This window comes from Falco naumanni, chromosome Z, assembly GCF_017639655.2.
Source record: "Falco naumanni isolate bFalNau1 chromosome Z, bFalNau1.pat, whole genome shotgun sequence".
NCBI classification, from domain to species: domain Eukaryota; kingdom Metazoa; phylum Chordata; class Aves; order Falconiformes; family Falconidae; genus Falco; species Falco naumanni.
This window is the reverse complement of record NC_054080.1, coordinates 42,982,726-43,003,290: the sequence shown is the minus strand read 5'-3', so window position 1 is coordinate 43,003,290 and position 20,565 is coordinate 42,982,726. Positions and strand designations below refer to the sequence as shown.

The 20,565-nt window shown below is 40.0% G+C and overlaps 1 protein-coding gene across 9 annotated transcripts; it reads right to left on the bottom strand.

Annotated features, from left to right (window-relative positions):
* Positions 1–741: 741 nt before the first annotated feature.
* HNRNPK (heterogeneous nuclear ribonucleoprotein K) lies at positions 742–20,499 on the bottom strand. Of its 9 annotated transcripts, none has more exons than XM_040579042.1 (16): positions 20,384–20,497; positions 17,652–17,731; positions 17,467–17,546; positions 16,532–16,641; positions 15,087–15,143; positions 13,558–13,601; positions 12,600–12,672; positions 11,914–12,027; positions 10,805–10,933; positions 10,033–10,340; positions 9,172–9,226; positions 4,932–4,982; positions 2,824–2,845; positions 2,665–2,747; positions 2,054–2,223; positions 742–1,202 (listed from the first exon to the last, which is right to left on the bottom strand). In XM_040579042.1, exons 3-16 carry the CDS (start codon positions 17,513–17,515, stop codon positions 1,172–1,174), a joined length of 1,296 nt encoding a protein of 431 aa, XP_040434976.1. In that variant the 5' UTR covers positions 17,516–17,546; positions 17,652–17,731; positions 20,384–20,497; the 3' UTR covers positions 742–1,171. The 9 variants fall into 9 exon arrangements, with proteins under 9 accessions (XP_040434976.1, XP_040434972.1, XP_040434977.1 ...); XM_040579038.1 differs by having other exon boundaries at positions 742–1,263; positions 20,384–20,496; XM_040579043.1 differs by having other exon boundaries at positions 742–1,263; positions 16,532–16,629; positions 20,384–20,496.
* Between the last annotated feature and the right edge of the window lie 66 nt (positions 20,500–20,565).

Genomic DNA, 20,565 nt, shown 5'->3' with positions numbered 1-20,565 from the left:
CCAGGGTAAAAGAATCCACACTCAGTCTGGACCTATTGTATCTGTATGTGCAACACAGTTCTGCAGTTTAAAATTCATTTTTATTCAGGAAGTGAAGTTAAAACTTGTAAACTATAAATACAAATGCCAAGGTATTACAGGAGATATCCAGAGGCTTTATATTTTTTTAATTTCTCACAAATAACTTCTATGGAATTCAACGTACAGCAGGGAAACCAGTAATTTTTGCATACAATGAAAAACAAGTTACAGAGTTAGATACCATTGATTTGCCAATTCACAGGAATTTCTACCTCATACAAATGAAAGCTCAGAAAACTATTTCATCATTCAGTAATGGTACAGCAACTGCCATTTCTAACAGTGTTACCTGCATTAAGCTAGCTGTCTATATCCAGGTGTACTTCACCAGTTTACTCAGTGACATCACAAAGTTTTATAGTATTTTATTTATATACTGTCACCAATATATATAATGTACTGCAAATAGGGCCAAACACTTGCAAAAATGTCAAGTTTTACACAACATTTGCGTTAATGTTTTTGCTTTTCCCAACAGCAAAGCAGAGTCATTGTTTTCACATGGTTTTCTTTAATTTGTCAAAAAATCTCACATAACTCCATCTATATCAAAGAAGCAGAAGGGCAAGCTTAACAGCAACTTTCGGGGGTTGGGGGGGAAGGGTGTTTCCATCTTAGATACTACGTTATGTACATCTGAATAAAAATGACCACCAAGAATAGGTTCACTAGATTTATTCAACAATCTTAACAAGTTTCTTTTGAAAGAGCATTACATTCTGCATACCGCTCTCAAGGGATGCCAGGGACATGTGGACTACCAGTATTCTCCCCAACTGAGAAAGATACAGTGTACATAAAAGCAAGGTGTTCACAACAATTACATAAAAACATTACAGTTTACTACCAACAATGAGTAAAAATAAAATTCACTCTCTCTGCTGCTGCTTCAAAATTTCAATGTTAGTCTTGTGTGCCCTTTCCCTCCCCCATGTATTTGTAAGGAACTAAAACGTTACATCTGGTGGACAGCAAAGATTCCACTACACCTCAAATGCAGAACACCTATGAAGCAGAGGAATGTTGGCTTTTTAAACAGAAGCAGATTAAAAAAAAAAGGGTGCAGGACTCCTTCAGTTCTTCACTAGTCTTAGAAAAACTTTCCAGAATACTGCTTCACACTATAAAAAAGAAAAAATAATCTTGCATTAGAATCCTTCAACATCTGCATACTGCTTCACACTATAAAAGAAAAAGAAAAAAGCATGTATTAGAATGATGAACCATACATCTTGCATCAACATTCACAATGACATTTTTAAAGCAGATAAAATTACAAGTTCCTAATACATTTAAAAGTAAATAATTTAAAAATATCAATGGCTAATAAATTATAGGTCTATTAATATATTTTAGGCACATTTTAAGTATTAGTAATCTAAAGAACATTCAAGTTAAAACATTATTATCTGCTATGACAGCCAACATGTTAATAAAGCAAAACTAAGCAAATTAATTCTGAAGCTAGCTTTTATTTGGCAGAAAAGACAAAGTAATGTCAGCAAGGTGTGAAATGCTGCATAACAGCACCAAATAGATTTCAACTTGTCCTGTAGAGGCATGGTCTGTGCCATATGGCAGACTGTGATTTGTTGTCAATTTAGTTATCTAAAAACAACAAAATCACTAGTCTTCCACACAGAACTAGGCCAACATCCACTGAAATCTTCTATATTTTCTACAGGCTCTATGTAAATTTATTACAAGTAGTTTTTTGCAGCAGTTTTCACCAGAGAAATGAGAGGATTGCTTGGTTAGGGCGTCTTCCAGCAAGATTAGTTTTGAGAGTGTCTTCATTTTAATTTGAACGGAGAACAGAAGAGAATCAAGGCAGAACTACCACTGGAGAAGTTAGGTTTAAATTGTTACTTAGAACCTGCCTTGTAAAAACTGCATCACAAAAAAGAACAGCTTTAGAGTACACATGTCAGTTTAAAACTGATAGTGGGGATAACATTAAACTTCAACTTGCCTGTTCTGCAGTAAATACTGTGCATTTTGTATCTGGTCCTGTGTTCCCGTAATAGTTATTATCCGATCTTCTGAGCCTTCTAATGGTTCATCGATTTTGATCGAAGCTCCTGATTCATGGCGTATTTGTTTGATTCTCTGGCCTCCCTTTCCAATAATAGATCCTGCCAACTAGGGAAGAAAGCAAAGCATTCATTTCCTGATACAACTTCCTCTCTAAAAACAGTTATGAAAATCACAGCAGTGTTTGAGTAGCTTCCGTAAGTTTTAGACTTGCAATGGAAGCTTACTTTACAGCCCCAAAACAACCTCTGCAGTATTAACAGTATAAACGCAGGTGAGAAAACTGTGGAACCAGTTGCTCAGTCGCAAAAAACATGTTACATAGACCATCTCTATTACTGAATTTTAACAATTACTAAAGTCATTTAGTGTGTCTCAAAAGTGAAGACACAAACCTAACACTTGAAGAACAGACTTTTGGTCATTTAGAAACATTTGGTTTTTTATCAAGCACCCTAAATACTTCTGATTTACTTGTGCAGTTTAAGAAGAGGCTGTGACTTTTTTTTTTCCTAAAAGACAAGCTGAGTGCAAGTCACCTTTACTTACATCTTTGGGAATTGTTACTTGTGTTGTGATGATGGGTCCACCGAGATCTCCATATGAGCCACGCCCCCCTGCATAAGAATAATCTGATTTAAACGTATGCATCAAGCCCTTTAATAACTATGTAATAAAGACACATAGAAGTCCTATATAAACACTTACCATATCCAGAGCCACCCTCAAACTGTAAGAGAAAGAGAAAAAACCCTTAAATATTGAATAGCCATGCTTCATTAACATATTTTCATCTTAAGTATCATATTTGTAACTCTTGAGCCTATTTTAGGCGAAGATGTCCACACCCTGCCTTACTATAAACACAACAGTGTTGCAATCAGAAGCATAAAAGAGGGCAGACCAGAAACAAAACGGGTGGGTGAGGGAAAGTCTCATAAACCTCTTACCGTGCCCTGCCAAGATCTCTAAGAGTAAGACATAAAATGACATAAAGAATCCAGCTGTACCAGTTTACCAAGCAGTCTCACTAATTCAGCTGCTGGTAGACAGCTCTTGATGCTGACCTACTCCTGACCCTTGAACTAAACACCAACAGACAAATGAAAAGATCAGAGTACAGCCTTAATAATGTTACCAATACAGCTCAGAAGAGACTCAAGTCTCCAGTTTTGGGACAAAAAGTTTACCCAGTGACTGTCAATCCTCCTCTGTAATCTACATCTTTAGGATAAAAAATCCAAAGCTATTAAGAATAGCTCTGTATCTTGTCTTTTGATTCAGATTATGCTACAATCCTTTGTATCTCAGAACTGATAATCATGACATGAGTCACTTCTGTTCTGCTAAAAACACGACTTGGAAGAACTGCAGTCCATTGGAAACACCTACATTTGATCAGTTTGTGAACCACTGTATCGTATCCCATGGGAGGGACCCCACACTGCAACAGAGCAACAGTGTAAGGAGGGACGAACAGAGACAAAGTGTGGTGAACTGACTGCAAACCACCATTTCCCATCCACCCCCTGCATCACTCATGGCAAGAGTAAGTAAGTAGAAGAGCTGGGAATGAAGGAATGAAATTAAGCCTGGGAAGAAGGGTGGGGGAAAGGTGTTTTTAGTTTTCCTCTTTGTTTCTCACCATGCTATTCTATCCTTAAGTAGCAATAAGTTAATCTTCCACAAGTCTACTCTGTTTTGCCCATGATGGTAACCAGTAAGTGACTGCCCTGTTATCTTGAGCCACAAGCATTTCCTTCTTACTTTCTCCCCTCATCCATCTGAGGGGGAGGTAGGGTGGTGAGGAACAGCTGGGTGGGCACCTGGCAAGCAGCCAAGTTCAACCAACCACAACTACTTGTTTGCAGAAGTTGTAAGGCTACAACTTCTCAAATTTTTTACCTGCTACCTTTTCAGAATATCAAAATGAAGGCTACTCAGACCACAGGGTTGATCTTATCCTCTTGTCTCTAAGCTATATTGCGTACTCACATTATTTAGCAATACAGGTTGTAATACAACATAACAGAAGTTGTGGTAGAGTCCAGAATACAAGAGAATGAAGGACTCTGCTTAAGACTTAATTCAGAAGCTGTTCAGAACAGTATACTTCACACCACAGGTATATTCCTGTTGATACTTGCCAAAGGGTCCTTTTTTGGGCTAGTATGTTTTAAAGACCAATCCTTTCCTTTACCATTCATTGCTGCCCACCCAGACTACAAGACAGCAAACGAACTTGACAGATGAGTTAAACAATGACATTTGCTGTACTTATGTAAGCAAAGAACTGAGGTTTAGTATTTGGCAGCACTTTGCCATCTTCTAGACAGCGTGAACACCTGATGAACTCCATTAACTTCTCTTGCCAAAACCTATCCAATCAAATGGTGTATTTTCAAAGACATTGGTAAGTGTAATAGTTTATGCATAAATCTAAGTAAGAAGCTCTTTTTAGTATTTTCTGTCTGAAACATGAGAAAACACACAAAGTTAATACAAAAATGCATATCCTAAATGTAGCATCTACAGTGCTTCAGTTATGGAGAAAGTTACTATTTACAGTACAAAAATGGGGTGTAAAAGAGACACAAAAAAGCTCCTCTCCTTTTGGCTGTGGTGCTGCATACTTCCATGTTTCTATCACCATTACCTGCCTGCACAGGACACGCTGCCAATAAATTTTAAGTCAGGACAGCTTTATGATTTTCAGTAGGTGCAAGCTGCCACTAACTACACTCCAGATCAAGAAATTCCCATTATCACTTAACCTGTTCAATAAAACAGTTTTAGAAAAGATTGAGCATACTCACCAACTCTGGCGGCTGCATGTCATCACAGGCATCCACGTGACACTGCATCATCTTCCAGACACAACGTAATAGGAAGAGTAAAGAAATCTGTATTAAGTCTATGTCATGCAGACTTACAAGTAACTTGTCAAGCGAATATAATACGTACTGGTGTATAACAAAAACTTTAGAAGTGTGATTTAGACCACTTTTAAGACTTGGTCCCTTTAAATTTCACTTTAAGGAAACCTTAAGTGGTCATATTCACTTTTTCCCCTCTTTCTGTCGTGTAAACAGGTGGTTTTTTTTCCTCTAACAAAGAAGGTCAGACAGCTAATGGCAAAGCGAAGCTTAAACAAGCTTTTTTTTCTTCTTTTAGAACACCTTCAAGGGTTACTATGTATAAAAATCTTTATTTCTGCCACATGGTAGAGAACCAAAGTTTAACGAGATTAAAACAAGCAACTATCAGTGATTATCTCTATACCAACCGCAGGTCAAGTGGGAAGGCCACTGAGGACACTGCTTCTCATGTTCTACCAATTCATTTCCATATACCTCATCTAGCCACTAACTAGACTAACAATCTGCTGCCGCCTGACTGTATTAGAAATCTCATTGTTTTTAAAACATCTAGTATATAGCATTGCTTTCTTTCAGAATTCTACAATTGCAGCAATTTATATTGATTTGTGCACTTGAAAACCAGCTTCTCAAACAGGGTATCTTAACATATGTAACACAGTATTTCCCTATACAGATTCATTTGTGCTAATGACTACTGGTACTAGAATAGAGACCAGATGACACACTGGCTGAATAAGGAATAGTTTAACTTTTACATCTAAAGAAAGAAAATGCATGCAGTCCTAACTGATGTAAAATTTCTTTACCATCATCTTCTCTGGTTTTTAAGGCAGAGCTAGAAGTGAAATTGTTACGTTCTTCCAGCATGTGCATGGATAAATAAAAAAGCTGTCATGACATTCTTCCTTTACTGAGTTATTACATTCTTGTGAGTGTCCTATTTCATAAGCATCAAGAGCTTTTTGCATTTTTTAACTGTATGTGCCTTTATTCAAGTGTTTATATCAAAGACACATGTATATACATACATGTACAGAAAAGCTCACGAACTAGAAGTATTTGAAGGCACAAAAGCACACTAGAAGTCTGAAGACACAGAATTCTGTGAGAAACAGTCCACTTAATCGGAGACATTCTGATTTAAGTCTCCATTAATCTAGATTTCAAAATTTTTAGTCCTCTGAAAACATGATCAGTTAAATTGAAAAAGAAGTGAGGGGATAAAAGACTCTATGCTTGTCCATGTTACTTGTCCACCCCTCCCACTTGTTATCTGTGTGTGTTTATGTATCTGAAAGACCCCTGAGAACAAGGTATTAAAAAAAAGAATACTGGAAATACATTCAGGTTTTTTTCAGCTCTCAATATAGCTCTTATGGTCCACAGGCTTTTGATTTGGAGTAGTTACACACTGAAATATAACACTCTTCACAGAGGAACAACAAAAGTCTGTCCTTCAGGAAAAAGCTTCAAAAGAGGGATTATAAACCAACTAAATTCTTTCATTAGCAGTGCATAAACAAACTACAGCTGTAAGCCCTGTTAACAGACAAGTACCTTAAGTGGATGACTCCACACCGGCAAGAGGAATTAACACATCTTTTAAAATCAAAATGGGTTTTTCTCATCTCAGCATTTGTAAGACTGTCAATACAGTTTTATCTCTGGAATTCCACAAAATTCACAATTCAGCATCCAGTTTTAAAGGTCCTGAAGTACTCAGTCTTTCTGTTGTTAGTAAAAAATTAGAACTAGCAAAAAAATAAAATTCTGTACTGTCCTTATCTCAGCTGGGGTAAGAGTTGATTCTCTTTAATAGCTGGTACAGTGTTGAGTTTTGGATTTGGTGTGAGAATAATGTCAATAACATGTTTTTTAATTGTTGCTAGGTATATACTAACTCAGGGACTTTTCCGTTTCTCAGGCTCTGCCAGCGAGAGCACTGTAGTGGCACAAGAAATGGGGAGGGGACACAGCCAGGACAGCTGACCAAACTAGCCAAAGGTATACTCCAGACCACAGAATGTCACACCCAGTATATAAACTGGTGGGAGTTTGCCAGGGCCTACCAATCACTGCGCGGGGACTGGCTGGGCATCAGTCAGGAGGTGGTGAGCAATGGTACTGTGCATCACTAGTGTTCTTTTCTCCTTTTCCTTTGGATTTTATTCTTCTCCCCTTCTCCATCCTTTCATTACAATTATTGTTGTAATTGTATTTTTTATTTCATTTCAGTTATTAAATTGTTTTTATCTCAACCCTCGACTTTCACATTCCTGCCTGGTTCTTCTCCCCATCTCTCTGGGTAGTGGGGGAGCGAGCGAGTGGCTGTGTGGTACTTAGTTACCACCTGGGGTTAAACCACAGCACATACATTCAGCATTTCCATGATTTTTGAGATGTTCATCTGAGAAAAGCATCTATTCTTGCCTTTTATTGTATCTATGTAAAAGAGCACTTCCACTTTGAGAGCAGCTCTTCCCATTTATTGCTTAGTTCACAATCCACAAGGATCTTGGTTTACTCTACACCTTAAATGTTTTGCTAGAGAATGGTTTCTGTGTGAAATGAAGGGCAGCACAAGAAACCTTACATTTCTGCCATAACATTTCCAGCTCTGGCCTCACAATCCACATTAAGACTTCCTATCTGCTTACACAATTTAGGGTAGTAGGATCATGATTAACTGAAACTAGAAATTAAATCGTCTTTCTTGGGAAGTAGTCCTCACTTTTTAAAGAGGCTAAGATACTTGGTCATAAAGGAGACAAAGCCATGAACACTTTCACCATGAAGATGAAATAAAATTGCTTTTTGGAAAGAAAAAACAAACGGAAGTGACTCTATTTGTAGGAATTAATGATAAGAAAGCAAAGGTTAACCTGACAAAAGTCACGCTAAACAGAAGGCAAAACGGATTTTTTTAATTCTAGCTGGAATGGAATAAAAATAGAACACACTACTGCCCCAGAGCCAAGCTAAGTAAGCCTGTGCTCAACCAGATACTCAAAAAACTGAGCACAGTTTATACGCTCTAGCACTGGCTTTGATAGCTGCAAATGTAAGAACACAAAAACTGAGCTTGAAAACGGGTAAATACAAATAAGGAATACTGGAGGTGTACTTGTACTCGGTTCTTCCAGTTTCTTAACATGCACAGCAGCATGAGGAACAGGTTCCTTACGTAACTGTGTGCAAATCTTTTATTTTAGTATTTCTAGTTAAGCATGTGACATTCTTGCAATACACACTTTCAGTTAATTTTTACTCCCAAGGAGGAAATGTGTAAAGCCCGTTTAGATAGTCTTATTTCACAGCTCTTCTCCACTCCTTCCTCCTCTATTCATTTAAAAGGAAAAAAACCCCAAAAAATCTTGTCTCACTTGTCAGCTTAAAGAAGGTGCCAAACAAAGACATAGGAGAAAAGATTGTTACTGTAGCTATTACCTTCCAGACACAAATGATTTCTCTTCCCAGGAACCTTGTATAACAGCAGATGACTGCTGGGAAGTTGCACTTCAGAATATAACATGGAAGGGTACCTTTAAGTATTTTTTTAAGCTTCTATATACTACGAGAGATTTTTTTTCCCTCAGCAAGTATTAGCATTAATATGGTTGAATATATCTAATTTAATTAGGACTCAACTTAGCAGTGGCTCTAGCTCTGAAACATTTGGAATTACAGTGGATTTTTTGCAGACACAGAAACCAGCAAATAGACAGAATGGATTCAAAAGAGCAACCACCTTCCAGATCAGCTAGAGCTCTTCAGAGATACTGTTCTATGATCTGCATTATTCTATCTATACTTGTGTTTTCCAACATTAGTGTTAAGAATGCTTGTATGAATCAAAGAACTTCAGAAAACAGTGTTCTGACATGTTTTCTTTATCTGAAAGGCATATCAATTCCTATTTCTGTCACGTGATTAAAAAAAAAAACTATCTTAAAAGACAGTCAGTGCAAGACAGCAGGGAGGAAAGAAAGCAAACGATCAGACACCATCACCTCCCATTCCTGCACAGGAAGGAGTATTTGTATGGACAAAATGTTCTGGTTCTATCACCAGAACCATGCATGTCCCACGCAGAAGTATATGCGTTCAGCAACGGTATCTTCAGTCAGCATGCTAACTGCACTTATAAAACGTAAGGCAAATTTTAAACTCTTACCATGCCATCATAACGGTCTCCTGGTCTGCCCCTTCGGTCATAGGACATAAGATCTCTAAAACAAAAAACACAGCAGCATGTGAATTGCTTTGTAAGCTCCTTGGTTTATTCCAATGTTAAGGTTTCACGTTCATGGTTCATGCACAAATTCATTACAAACTACTATAGCCAAGTACTGAATGAGATAAAAGTTTAAGTAACCTTGCGCAGATCAGAACAGTGCAGCAAATAACTAAATTCCAGTATTTTTCAAAATACTCTGGTCTAATACGTACTCAATCTTCATAGAATCACAGAGTATCTCAAATTGGAAAGGACCCATAAGGTTCAACCAGTCTAACCCCTGCTCCTCTCAGAAGCCTTACTAAGGGAAATTAGCAGTTTTTATACTCATGCTAAAAAGTCTAAAAACATGCGTGAAGTGCACCATGAAGGTTCAAAACCAAATGGTATAGAAAAGAAACAAGTAATGCCTTTAGTTTTTAAACTAGTATCTTTTCAGTGAACCTCGCAATTCTGGGAGTCTGGCATGCTTTCAGATTTGAGTTTGGCCACAAGAGAAGTCAAGATGCCAATTTAAAAGTGGCTCCATTGCCATGTAAGGGGTCCCAATGGACCAAGGCGAAGAAGGAGGGTTAAAAATGAGGGAAGAGGGAATAAAGAAAATGGGCTGGTGAAACATCAACACGTCAGGTCAACACCTTTGCTTATTTCTGCCTGTGCCCACCCATCTCTTATGTGCACAAAGAGCAGCTTCTTGCATAATCATGACCAACATGAAGAAACACTGGAAAAGTGAACATAATTCAGGACGCTAAACACAATGTGAGTTCTGTCTAACACATCTACGCAACAACTCACCCGCCACGAGGAGGTGGTGGAGGAGGAAGAGGAAGGTTACGAGCTCTGCTGCCACCTCTACCACCACGACCTGGTGGAGGTGGTGGAGGTCCTCTGCGAGGGCTCATATCATCGTAATCTCTTCTTGATGGAGGCATAGGTCGTCCACCACGGCCAGGGGGCATTCGATCAAAACCACCTCTTCCACGCATTGGAAAGCCTACTGGACGTCCCCTTCTATCATCAAACATCATTGTGAAGCCACCATAGTCATATGTTTCATCATAGAAATTGGGATCATAAGGCTGGGCCCGCCCTTTAATCGGAGACTGAAACATAAAAACAAAAAACAACCCCGCAAACTGAATTAGGACTATTACAATTGGCATATTTAAGTAATATATTAAATATATAAATACAAATTTAAGCATTTGGAACATGTTCTTGATTTTTCAGTGCTGGCAAGGAGGAGATGTGACCTGTTTCCTTTGAACTAGGTTTCTGTACAGAAAGTGCTGTTACCCATACATGGCAGAAAAATTTTGACTCCCTTTTCAAATTTTGCATCTCAATGAGTAACGGCCCACTAGTACAAAAAATTGCTTCCCTCCTCCATAAGGTGCACCCCAATTCTAGGAAACTGAAATCGCTTCAAAAGGTGGTAACAGTCAATCATTTTGTTACTGGAAAAGCAGGAAAAAGAGAAACTGAAAGATGCTTGTTTTCATCCAAATGATCCCTAACATTCAGGAATGCTAATGAAAGAATAAAATAAACTTATTATAAACATTACCTCAGAGATAAGATCCAAGATAATCTTGATACATTCAACAACTCTGTCAGGTTTTCCACCAATAAGCACCACTCTGTCAGTAGAATGAGGACAACACTCTTGGAAGAGCTTAATGGTGGTCTGAGTGTTCTGTTGAAGAAAAATAAAAGACCAGATTGTCTAAAATAACGATTATAAACAACTTTATAAAGCCATTAAAACATTTTTAAAGAAACAGTCCAAAAGACAACTAAATTCCCTGCCATTTTAGATGCATGCTTGCTTCAGAGTTCTCACAACAAATTTAATTTCACAATTAATTTTATTTTTTTTTAAGATCTGTGCTGACATAATTTCTATGGAGAGGACAGAAGTTTAATTTTCTCCTCTCAATTATGGCTCGTTTACACCATTATTTAAATACCAGCAAAAGGACCACACATCCTTGTGACCTCAGAGGTTGTATCAAACTTCACATGTCAAGAAAACATGCTTTGGGTGCAAGACAACGAAGCTACCAGAATTATGTCTAATTGTCTTGCCCTTCTCAACCGATGCAAACAGCTCTCAGCTTATGCCTGAACTGACCTGAAATTGCCTCTGGCACAATACCAAGACAAGACAGAAAACAGAAGTGTTTTAAGTTCACAAGAGACCATTAGCTTTTCAAAATCTCATTCCTTCACTGAAAGAAAACAATGGTCTGCTAGGAGGTAGAATTAAGAAAAGATTATAAAAAGAAATCCCTTTTTCAGTAATATTCAGACATCTACTGAATTATTATCTGAAGAGTTTGTGGAGATGCATTCACCCTAAAGCACTTTGCATGTCCAATCACACAAATCTAGTCTATGCAGCAGCTCATTCCAGGAGTGATGAATGCCATTTTAATTTAATAATAATAATTAAAAAAAATAAAGAAAAAAAAATCCTTCCTTTCAAAACATTACCAGAAATACTGCTTAGAAGCTTGATAAGTCCTAGGCTTTATCATCAACAACTACTTTACTCCTGAGCGTCTGCCAGAAAGTTGCTACTCACAGAACACCAAAATGTTTGTATTATGTTCTGAAGGAACTGCTGCACAGAAGATACCTACACCAAATCTCAGAAGAACAAGAAACAAGTACCTCTCTAAGTTCTTTAATTTTAGCACCCTTGACACCAATAATTCCTCCTGCCAAACTCTGGTGAATGAGAAGTCTTAATTCGCAGTCAAAGTCGCTGCCTTTGTAGTGTTGATACTGTAACAAAGAAGCATGTGACGAAAAGAGTAAAATATTAGTCACGTAAATATTTTTAAAAATGGGGTTTTGTTAATTTTTTTCTCCAAACACAATGGTATGATTTATTGCTGAATTGTAATTCTCTATTTCCTTTGATGGGATCACAACTATTTAAGCACCTCACATCAACATAAACTGATGTCAAAACAGTTTTTGTTATTTGTAACATATTACATTGTACAACTATCTACAAAGGTTTAAGAAGGTATCGAACAGTGCAACACTACTTACAAAGCCAATGCAGGATACACTTTACAATAAAACTACTTCAAAATGGGAATGAAACAGGTCGGGAGGCAAGTATTTTGAAAGGCAGAAGGCTGTTTGAAATGCTTAATAAATAGTTACTGACTCTGTCCCCTATCAAAAAAATGCCAACATGTAGTTTGAAAGCCAAAACCCTTCTTTAAAAGGCTTTTGGTTTTATTATTTTTATTTCCTGCACTTAAAAAGCAGCAAATCATCTAGAACCATCTTGTTTTAGAAGCTGATTTTTACCTCTAAAAAGAAGCAAACGTTAAGAGACATACCTCTTCTAAAGTAGGGATAATCTTCTTCAAGATTTCTCCAATTGTCTCTATATCTGCACTTATACTCAAGATTCTGTTGGAGGCCACCATGTCAGACAATATGGAGAAGGCGGAAAAGAAGAAGTAAATTTTTTTCATCATACACAGAATTCCAACAAGATTTACTACACAGAAGAGCATACAATTAATATTCCCCATTTAAAGTAAACCTGTTTGCTCAATTTACAACACATGCATCTTTGGTTTTGCCCAACATATATGCATGATAAATTTAAGATTAGGTAGGTCTTGCAGAGAGAAAGACAGAATGGGCTTTTGGAAGGGCTCAGATTAAGTGGGCAAGAAATTGACGCAGAACTGAAAGATGTGAATATTCATGTTCCCCGCCACCACTAATTTAGGATACCCTCGCTATTACATTGGTAAAACCGGCACACCTTCTCATAGAAAAAGTGGGGATATGCAAGTCGTGAACATTGTATCTGGAGTAAGGTTATGAGACCAGTTAGAAATCAGATTACTAATGGGCTCTCCAAGAAAACAAATACAAATGTAAAACAAAAAATAAAAGACAGAACAAATGAGAAGTGAAGGGAAGTGAACCAGAGTTAGCATTTCATCAGAAATAATTATGAACAGGCAATGTTGAGGGGAGCAAGGTGGGCCACAAAGACAGAGCGAGAGACTATTTTGAAACAATTTGATTTACAATGCAGCAAATATGCAACACTTGAAGCTGTGCTCCTTCCATTGAAATAAAATTAGTGGATTGTTTGGGTGGGCAACTCACGTAAAAGTTCAGTGACAAAAAGACTTAATGGGGAAAATAAGACAGAAAACTTGAAAAAAACAATACACCGTCTATAAGGGGATACTATTTAATTATATCAAAGGCAGGTAATAAAATACATTTCTCTCTTTCTAATCAGGCAGTGAGGCATAAACTGTTGGGACATACCGCTCGGGGCCACTGCTGTCTGGGACTGAAACACTGGCATTGTACTGCATTGGTCATTGGCGTTCGTGGATGTTGGCATTGGGCATGGGCATTCAATCAGAAGTTGTCAAGTATGGTACCCGTTTGGCAACGAGCACATTTTTGGGCATAGCCAACCAGGGTTTTCACATGGGCGTTCAGGGGCGGATGGGCCAACGTCATGGTGGGCAACGCAGGGGCAAGTCGATCCAGTACATGGGCAACGGAGATATATGGCCAAAAAAACAAGGAGAGGGAAAAGGGGGAAAAGCAATAAATTTTAATTTAATACAAACTATACTCATTACTCTCAATTAATGAAACAAGCTTAAGTTGTTCTGAAGACTAACACAATAACGGATTGCTACACCAACTGTGGCTTAACAGTATGGACCTTAAAAATGAGTCACTTGATCTGACTAAACTACTTTTTACTTTTAGCATATGTTTCAGTAGCAGGCTGGCTCATGAGGGTAGACACAAAACCTGTTGAGACTGATGTTACTAGAACCTCGGGCAAATTGGGAAAGCTAGTTTTCCAGACCAATCTAAATTATCTGGACTTAGGTGACATTGATTTACTTTAAAAAAAAAAAAAAAAAAAAAAGGAAAAACCAAAAAGCCATCACAAGAAAAACACCCTAAAAAAAAATCCCAGCTAGCTGCCAAAGTTACTGATTCCTGACCATTTCAATTTAAACCTGAATTCTAGCTGTGGTAGTTTATGAACTTAGTTGGAACTGATCTGTAATGGTATATTGCCGAATCTCATGTTGAACAGAGTCTTGATCGGAAAAACTGTTGAAATTGTTGCTGATGTTAAGTACAGGAGTGTAAACAAATGGAATTTAAGAAGCGTTGCCAAGTTTTATAAATACACAACATTAATGCTGAGCATGTGTCTAATCACAAGAGTCAACCCACTGTAATATGTGAATAGGCAAGTAAGTCATGACCATTTAAAAACACCTCCAAGTAACAGAATAGAATGTTCTTTTACTGTTCTATACCCGTATTTAAATCAAGCAACCTTAACATTAATGCTTTTGTGCTTCATGTGCAAGCTGTTGAAGAACAGATGGGACTATTCTGTTTGCTTTTTTAAAGGAAGTTAAAGAATTGCTCTATCACTGGGTTATGCCAGCCACTTGCAATGGTTTTAGCAGTACTGTAACTGAATCACACATATGGGAAAGGTACAATTAAGGGGTTTAAGCTTTGTCAATATTTCTAATTAGGATATTAACTTGCTTGTAGCGTGTAGTTTAGTGGAATCCTATCCAAGAGCAAAGAGATTTAATATTAACCTCTCTTCTCACGTGAGTCAAGTTGGGTTTCAACTACTAGAGATTGAAGAACTAAGTTTAACACTCAATACAAACTGCCTGCAACTAGACTAGTGATGTCTAGAGTCGAATTGCTGCCATTTCTAGAAATGCACGCAATCAAGCTTCCGATGTAGTGCTCTGAAAGAATTGGTGTTAAATTAGTTCAAACTCATATATACTTACGTCTGTACGAAGTGCCTTAATATTTTTGCCACCTTTTCCAATCACTGCTCCAGCATTCTGGAAAATAGTTTTCAAAAGTTATGTTCTGCCAACACAGCATACACTATGTTTTTGAACTCATGCCTAAGAATAGTAAATCTGCTTCTGCATTACCCTGTTGGCCTGAGGGGCAGGGGCAGGCAGGCACTGCTTTTGAAAGGTTCAAATGAAACTGAAATGAACTGATATAGTTTGGCCTTGGAAAAAATGACCAACAGCTCTTACCACTGAACTTAATAAAGAGGATGATGTTCAGTTTTACAACCAATATTACAATTCCAAAAGGAAGTTTCTAGGCAATTCTGCTTGTGTTAAAGCAAACTCATATACTATCTCAGCTCTCAAAATTATACTGTATGAATGTAATGTAAGTCAATGACTTCCCTAATTTATTTGATCAGCTTTCTATTTTTTATAAATTTAAGGAGTATGTTTGCAAATTCCACTTCTGCGTTCCAAGCATTTCTTAATAATTTCAAGTCGTGATTTCTGTTTATACCTCTGTAAGTTATCTGACTTCTAAGAGCAGTATATTCTGAAAAAGGTTAAAGCTGACATTAACCACTAACTTCAACTTTTTACAGTAATATGAATAAACTAGCAGATAGTCAAGAGTAACTGCAAGACTCTTATTTTTACCAGGTTATTTCAAGAATTACATGCAAAATTACTGCTTTTATTACACAAGTGATATATTATGCTAACAGCATTCAACACATTTTGCAGTACCCTATCTAACTTGACTACTGGTCAGAAATGTCACGAAAAGTTAAGGTAACATTCCCCCATGCCAACACAAAAGGCTGAGATACTTCAAGAAGTACATCTCATCTGTAACAACTGGAAACGCTAGAGGCGATTCACACATAGCAACTTTACTGTAACTGTTTACACTTGTCAACAAAACCATTGCAATCCCTGAAGTATTACTCCCACGTTTCTTCCTACTGATACGTTTGAACAAGTTTAGTGCATGTCTTTGGGAAAGTTACCAAAATCCTAAGGAAGTTCTCATCTTACATTTCAAATTTAATTTACAATCCCTAGCTGATCATTCTCTAAACTGCTTCCTTTCCAAAGACTAATATACAATCATTCCCCTCAAAATAATAAACTTCTATACAAATATTAAAACACCATATAATTTCTATCACTCTGTTTTCAGCAAGTACATATTTTAAGAATAACTGGATTAATTCCCAGGGACTTAGCATTTAAAAGAACCACTAAAGGTAATTCCACAGCAATATACTTTTACTAGAATTCACGCACACTTAAAATTTGTCCTAGTATGTTATCTCATATTAAATAAAGTAGATATTCTTTTAAACATACATCCCAACATACACTTTGTCACCATCTTGAGCAATGCTATAAGCAAAACCAGTAGAAATGTAAGAGCATACTTTGCTCTGAAGCAGGATGCGTAATTCAACCATCTCATCTGTGTTCCGAGATCTTTTGAAGGCCTGCTCTTCCTCCATATCTTCTGCAGGACGTTTGCCTGTAGAAAGGTCCATAGGGGAGAAACACAAGCATTTATTTAACTTTCTAAGTTCTAACAAAGTGGAAAACATGCAGAATTTATGCTCTGTATTCTTAACACGTTCTTTTCTATTAGCCCAGTACTAATTACTGATGCCTACTCTAAGCAGCCATCGCACAGAAACAGGTCTTTACTTCATCAGCTTATGTATCAACTAACTACCGAAAACCCATTTGACATCTTATGAGCTATGGTTTAAGTGAGAATGTTACACACAGTCAGAGAGAAATTCATAACACACTGTCTAAAGCAGTGCAACATCACCCACTCAGTATTTATTTATGATTTACAACTGCGAAAAACCTTTCAGGCAAAAAGCTCAAACAAAACTTGTCCAACACTGAAATACTGCTGGAATAATACTACTTCAAACACTGTTTAATGTTTAAGTAATTTAGTAATGATGCCCAAGAAGTTTTTCATGAAGCTCTTTAGAGGTATTTCACATATAACATAAACCTGCGCTAAATGAAATGCTATTAATGGATATGCCTGATAGTATTCTTACATATTCACACTTTCCACACAAGTACTTAGATCTACCTATGACATATTTTTAAATCCTTAGTCATAACTTTCAGCTACTTACCCTATGTTTAAAACATGCCAACAGAATGATTATGCATTTATGCTTTGAAATAATAAGTCTAATTAAATATGAAAAGATTTAATGTGGAATGCAAAACTACTGCTGATACAAACAACTGATACAGTTGAAGCATTACAAAATATTTAGCAACACTGAAATTTAAAGAGTTTTTTTTCTAAAAAGAAATAGTCCTTTAAAAAATTTACCATTTGTCTCTGTGTTGGTAAAGGTCTCTTCCTGTTGTTCAGTCTCCATTGCCTTTTTTTCTTAAGTGGACAGGCAAAATCTGTTGAAGAATAAAAAAGCTGGTACATATATTTTGTGAAAAGGTAAACTGTAACATCGTGTTAAATGGAAAAAGCAAGAAGAAATGCCTGCTTCTAGAACTTACCACTATTATATATCCTTGCAGAGAAAAAAGTCAAGTATTCTGGGCGGGATCAAAATCCAACAGCCTATTGCTTCAAGAGCCTATGAAAACAGCATAGATCAGTTGTGACTGCTTGCTTACAGCTCCAATTCTCATTACAGCCAAAATTCAGAGGTTTGACCTGAGTTGTTGCCGCAAAGTTTTTGATTATAGAAGAGAAAGCATACTCAGGCCAAACACATCACTAAAAAAATATAAAAGGCAAGTCTGTAAACTTACATATAAACAATTACAGTCTGAACTCTATTTTTTGGGCACATAGCTAGCTTTAAGTAGCCACATTTATTAAAAATTGATTTCAGGTATTTCAAGTGAACATGCATCCAGGCCCCTCTTTTCAACATGTTATGATACATGCCTTGGATTTGCTTTCTGAAGGACACTATGTAACAATCTGCTCCGCTGTTCAGTTCTAAACAATTTAAGCTAAAAAAAGTCCTGTTACAGTAACTGTCAGCGTTAAGTATTAAAAATTCTCTACCAACGTACTAGTTTGCATTTTAGCATGCTTTCCACTCAAGTATAATAGATGAACAAAAGACAAATACCTTCTAGCCACACTGGGAAAAAATCTTTTAAAAATACCACCCTCTGTAATTACATATAACTTTCTGCACACAGAGCCAAGAGCCTCAAAAGCAGCTGATCTTTGCTGTGAAATTTATCTGTAAATACTATTAAGTCACATTAAAGAGGTCTAGACCAAAGAAATAATTTCGTGACTTACACTCTTTAAGAATGTGTTCCTACAGATATTCAATCTACTCAATCATATTTCATCCCTGTATTTTATTAATGTTCACTGCCTTGATATGTGGTAATACCACTCATTCTGGTATCCATGGAGGAAATAAGAAACTAGGTGCATCTAACGTTTCCAACACACTCTCAGCCAGCTGTTAACTTGTAGTTGTTGCCCCATTTGTACAGGCTTACAGCAGGCCCTCGCCTTCACAGCACACACTAGTCTTTCCAGCACTCAAAGTGAGCTAAACGACAGCGGAAACTCAGGCAGACACTGCCAAAACGCTGAGGGGCGGGGGGGGGCGGATTTTTTTTTTTTTTTACAGTTTAAATAGAGCTTTTGGAGCCGTTACTCCCGTTTCCAACGACCCCAACAATTTTGAGGCTGCCGGGAGTGAACCGCAATACTGTTCAGGGCTTAGCCTCCCCTTGTCCCATGTATTTACTCCCCTAGCCACGTGTACGTAAGGTGCTCTCAGTTACAGCTCTCTGCTGGGTAAACGGAGCTCGCGGGATTACATTGACTAATCCCGTGTTTTTATAAACACCTGAAGGATAAAGCTAGAGGCGGCATCAGCTACCGCAGGCCCAAGAGCTGGTAAACACCGACGCGCCTCAGCCCCGCTCCCTCCGGAGCGCGGCGGCTCTTCCCGCCCGCCTCTCTCTGCCTACGGCCCCCACTCCAGCCGCCATCACGGCCTCCGCGGCCCGCCCGGCTCCTGCGCGGGGCAGCGGCGGCGTTACGTAACCCCCGCAGCCCCTGGCCTCACCTACCCGGCGGCCCGGACCGACAAAAATGGCGGCCCCTGTAATGGCGCCGGCCCGCTGCTAGGCGGAGCCGGGAGCGGAAAAGCTGCCGTCACCACCACCACGCGGTCGCACGGAGGTTCACTCCCCTCTGCCCAGGGACACACAAAGGAAGCGCGCGGCGGCCCGGGCCCCAGCGCGGCCGGCGCAGCGTGACAGCCACCTCGCCACCGGCAACAGCGGCCGGCTGAGACGCGCCCCCTCCATCGGCCTCCCAGGGCCGCCTCCGCACAGGCCGCGGCCGACAGCGCCCTCCCCTCCGCCCGCCATAATCCCCGACAACTCGCCCCGGGCACAGAGTTACCAAGGGCGGGCGCAGGAAGGCGGCGGCCGCCGCTCCCCCTCCCGTTGGGCGCACCTGCCAGCGCCGCCGGCCTCCACCGCGCCGCCCCGCAGGGAGCCACGCTGGCTGGGCCACAGGGCCTGGGGCCGTCCGCAGGGACTGCGGCCACCCATCTCGCCTTCCCCTCGGGGCAGGAGCGGCCCTTGGGGCCCACAGACTGCCCTCAGCCGCCTGAGAGGCTTGCCCCAGCATTAGCTGAGGCGGCGACATCCCTGTCTCCTCCTTCCCCACGCAACGTTCGCCTTTTTCCACCACCGTCGCTGCGGGAACCACGGGAGCACCGGGGCACGGCGGCGGCAGTTCCCGGGGATTAATGCCCCGCGACCGGGCAGGCGCAGGTCTCACGCATCGCTGTGTCAGGCAACTGCGCTGAGAGGGGCACAACAGCAGCTCTGCGGGCCTCAGCAAAGCCCAGTCTGGCCTGTGCGCCCCCCCCCCCCCCCCGCCCCGGGTCTCCCAGCGCGCGAGCAGCGCCCCCTCCTCGCTGGCCCCAGCCACACCTCGCCGCGGGCTGCGCGTACCTGCGCCCGCCGCCGGCCCCACCGCGTACGGGAAAGAAAGGGGAGAAGCCCCCACGGCCACCGCGCACATCCACCAGCGCCACCAGGCGATTGGTCCCACCACCTCCCCCATCCGCGGGTCCGCCGCCACCCCATTGGGTAAGGCCCCTGCCCGTCAGGTTTGGGGGGGCGGTTCCCCACGCCACCTCGCCCTCCGTGAGGGCCTGGGCGAAGTAGGCCTGGCGGGGAGGAGGGCCGCGCTATCCGTCGGGCATCGCCGTGCCGGCCGGTCTGCTTACCTGCTTGGCAGGAGCCGCGATGGAAGCGGTGCAGGCGCTGGGGGAGGGGGTGGTAAAGGAGGGCGAGAGCGGTTTCAGTCGTGAGAAGAGAAAATGGCGTCTGCAAAAATCCCTCCTTCTGCTCGTTGCCTGGTGCCGGGGGGGGGGGGGGGGGGAGTGGGTGGTGGCTCTCGCGATGGTTA

Excerpts from the sequence above, each read along its gene's own strand:
- HNRNPK (XM_040579040.1), bottom strand. The coding sequence starts at position 17,515 with ATGGAGACTGAACAACAGGAAGAGACCTTTACCAACACAGAGACAAAT. Across the intron at positions 10,934-11,913 it reads AAATTAAAGAACTTAGAGAG|AACACTCAGACCACCATTAA; the intron begins GTACTTGTTTCT and ends TTTCTTCAACAG. Across the intron at positions 1,264-2,053 it reads CAGTATTTACTGCAGAACAG|TGTGAAGCAGTATGCAGATG; the intron begins GCAAGTTGAAGT and ends TTTCTTTTATAG.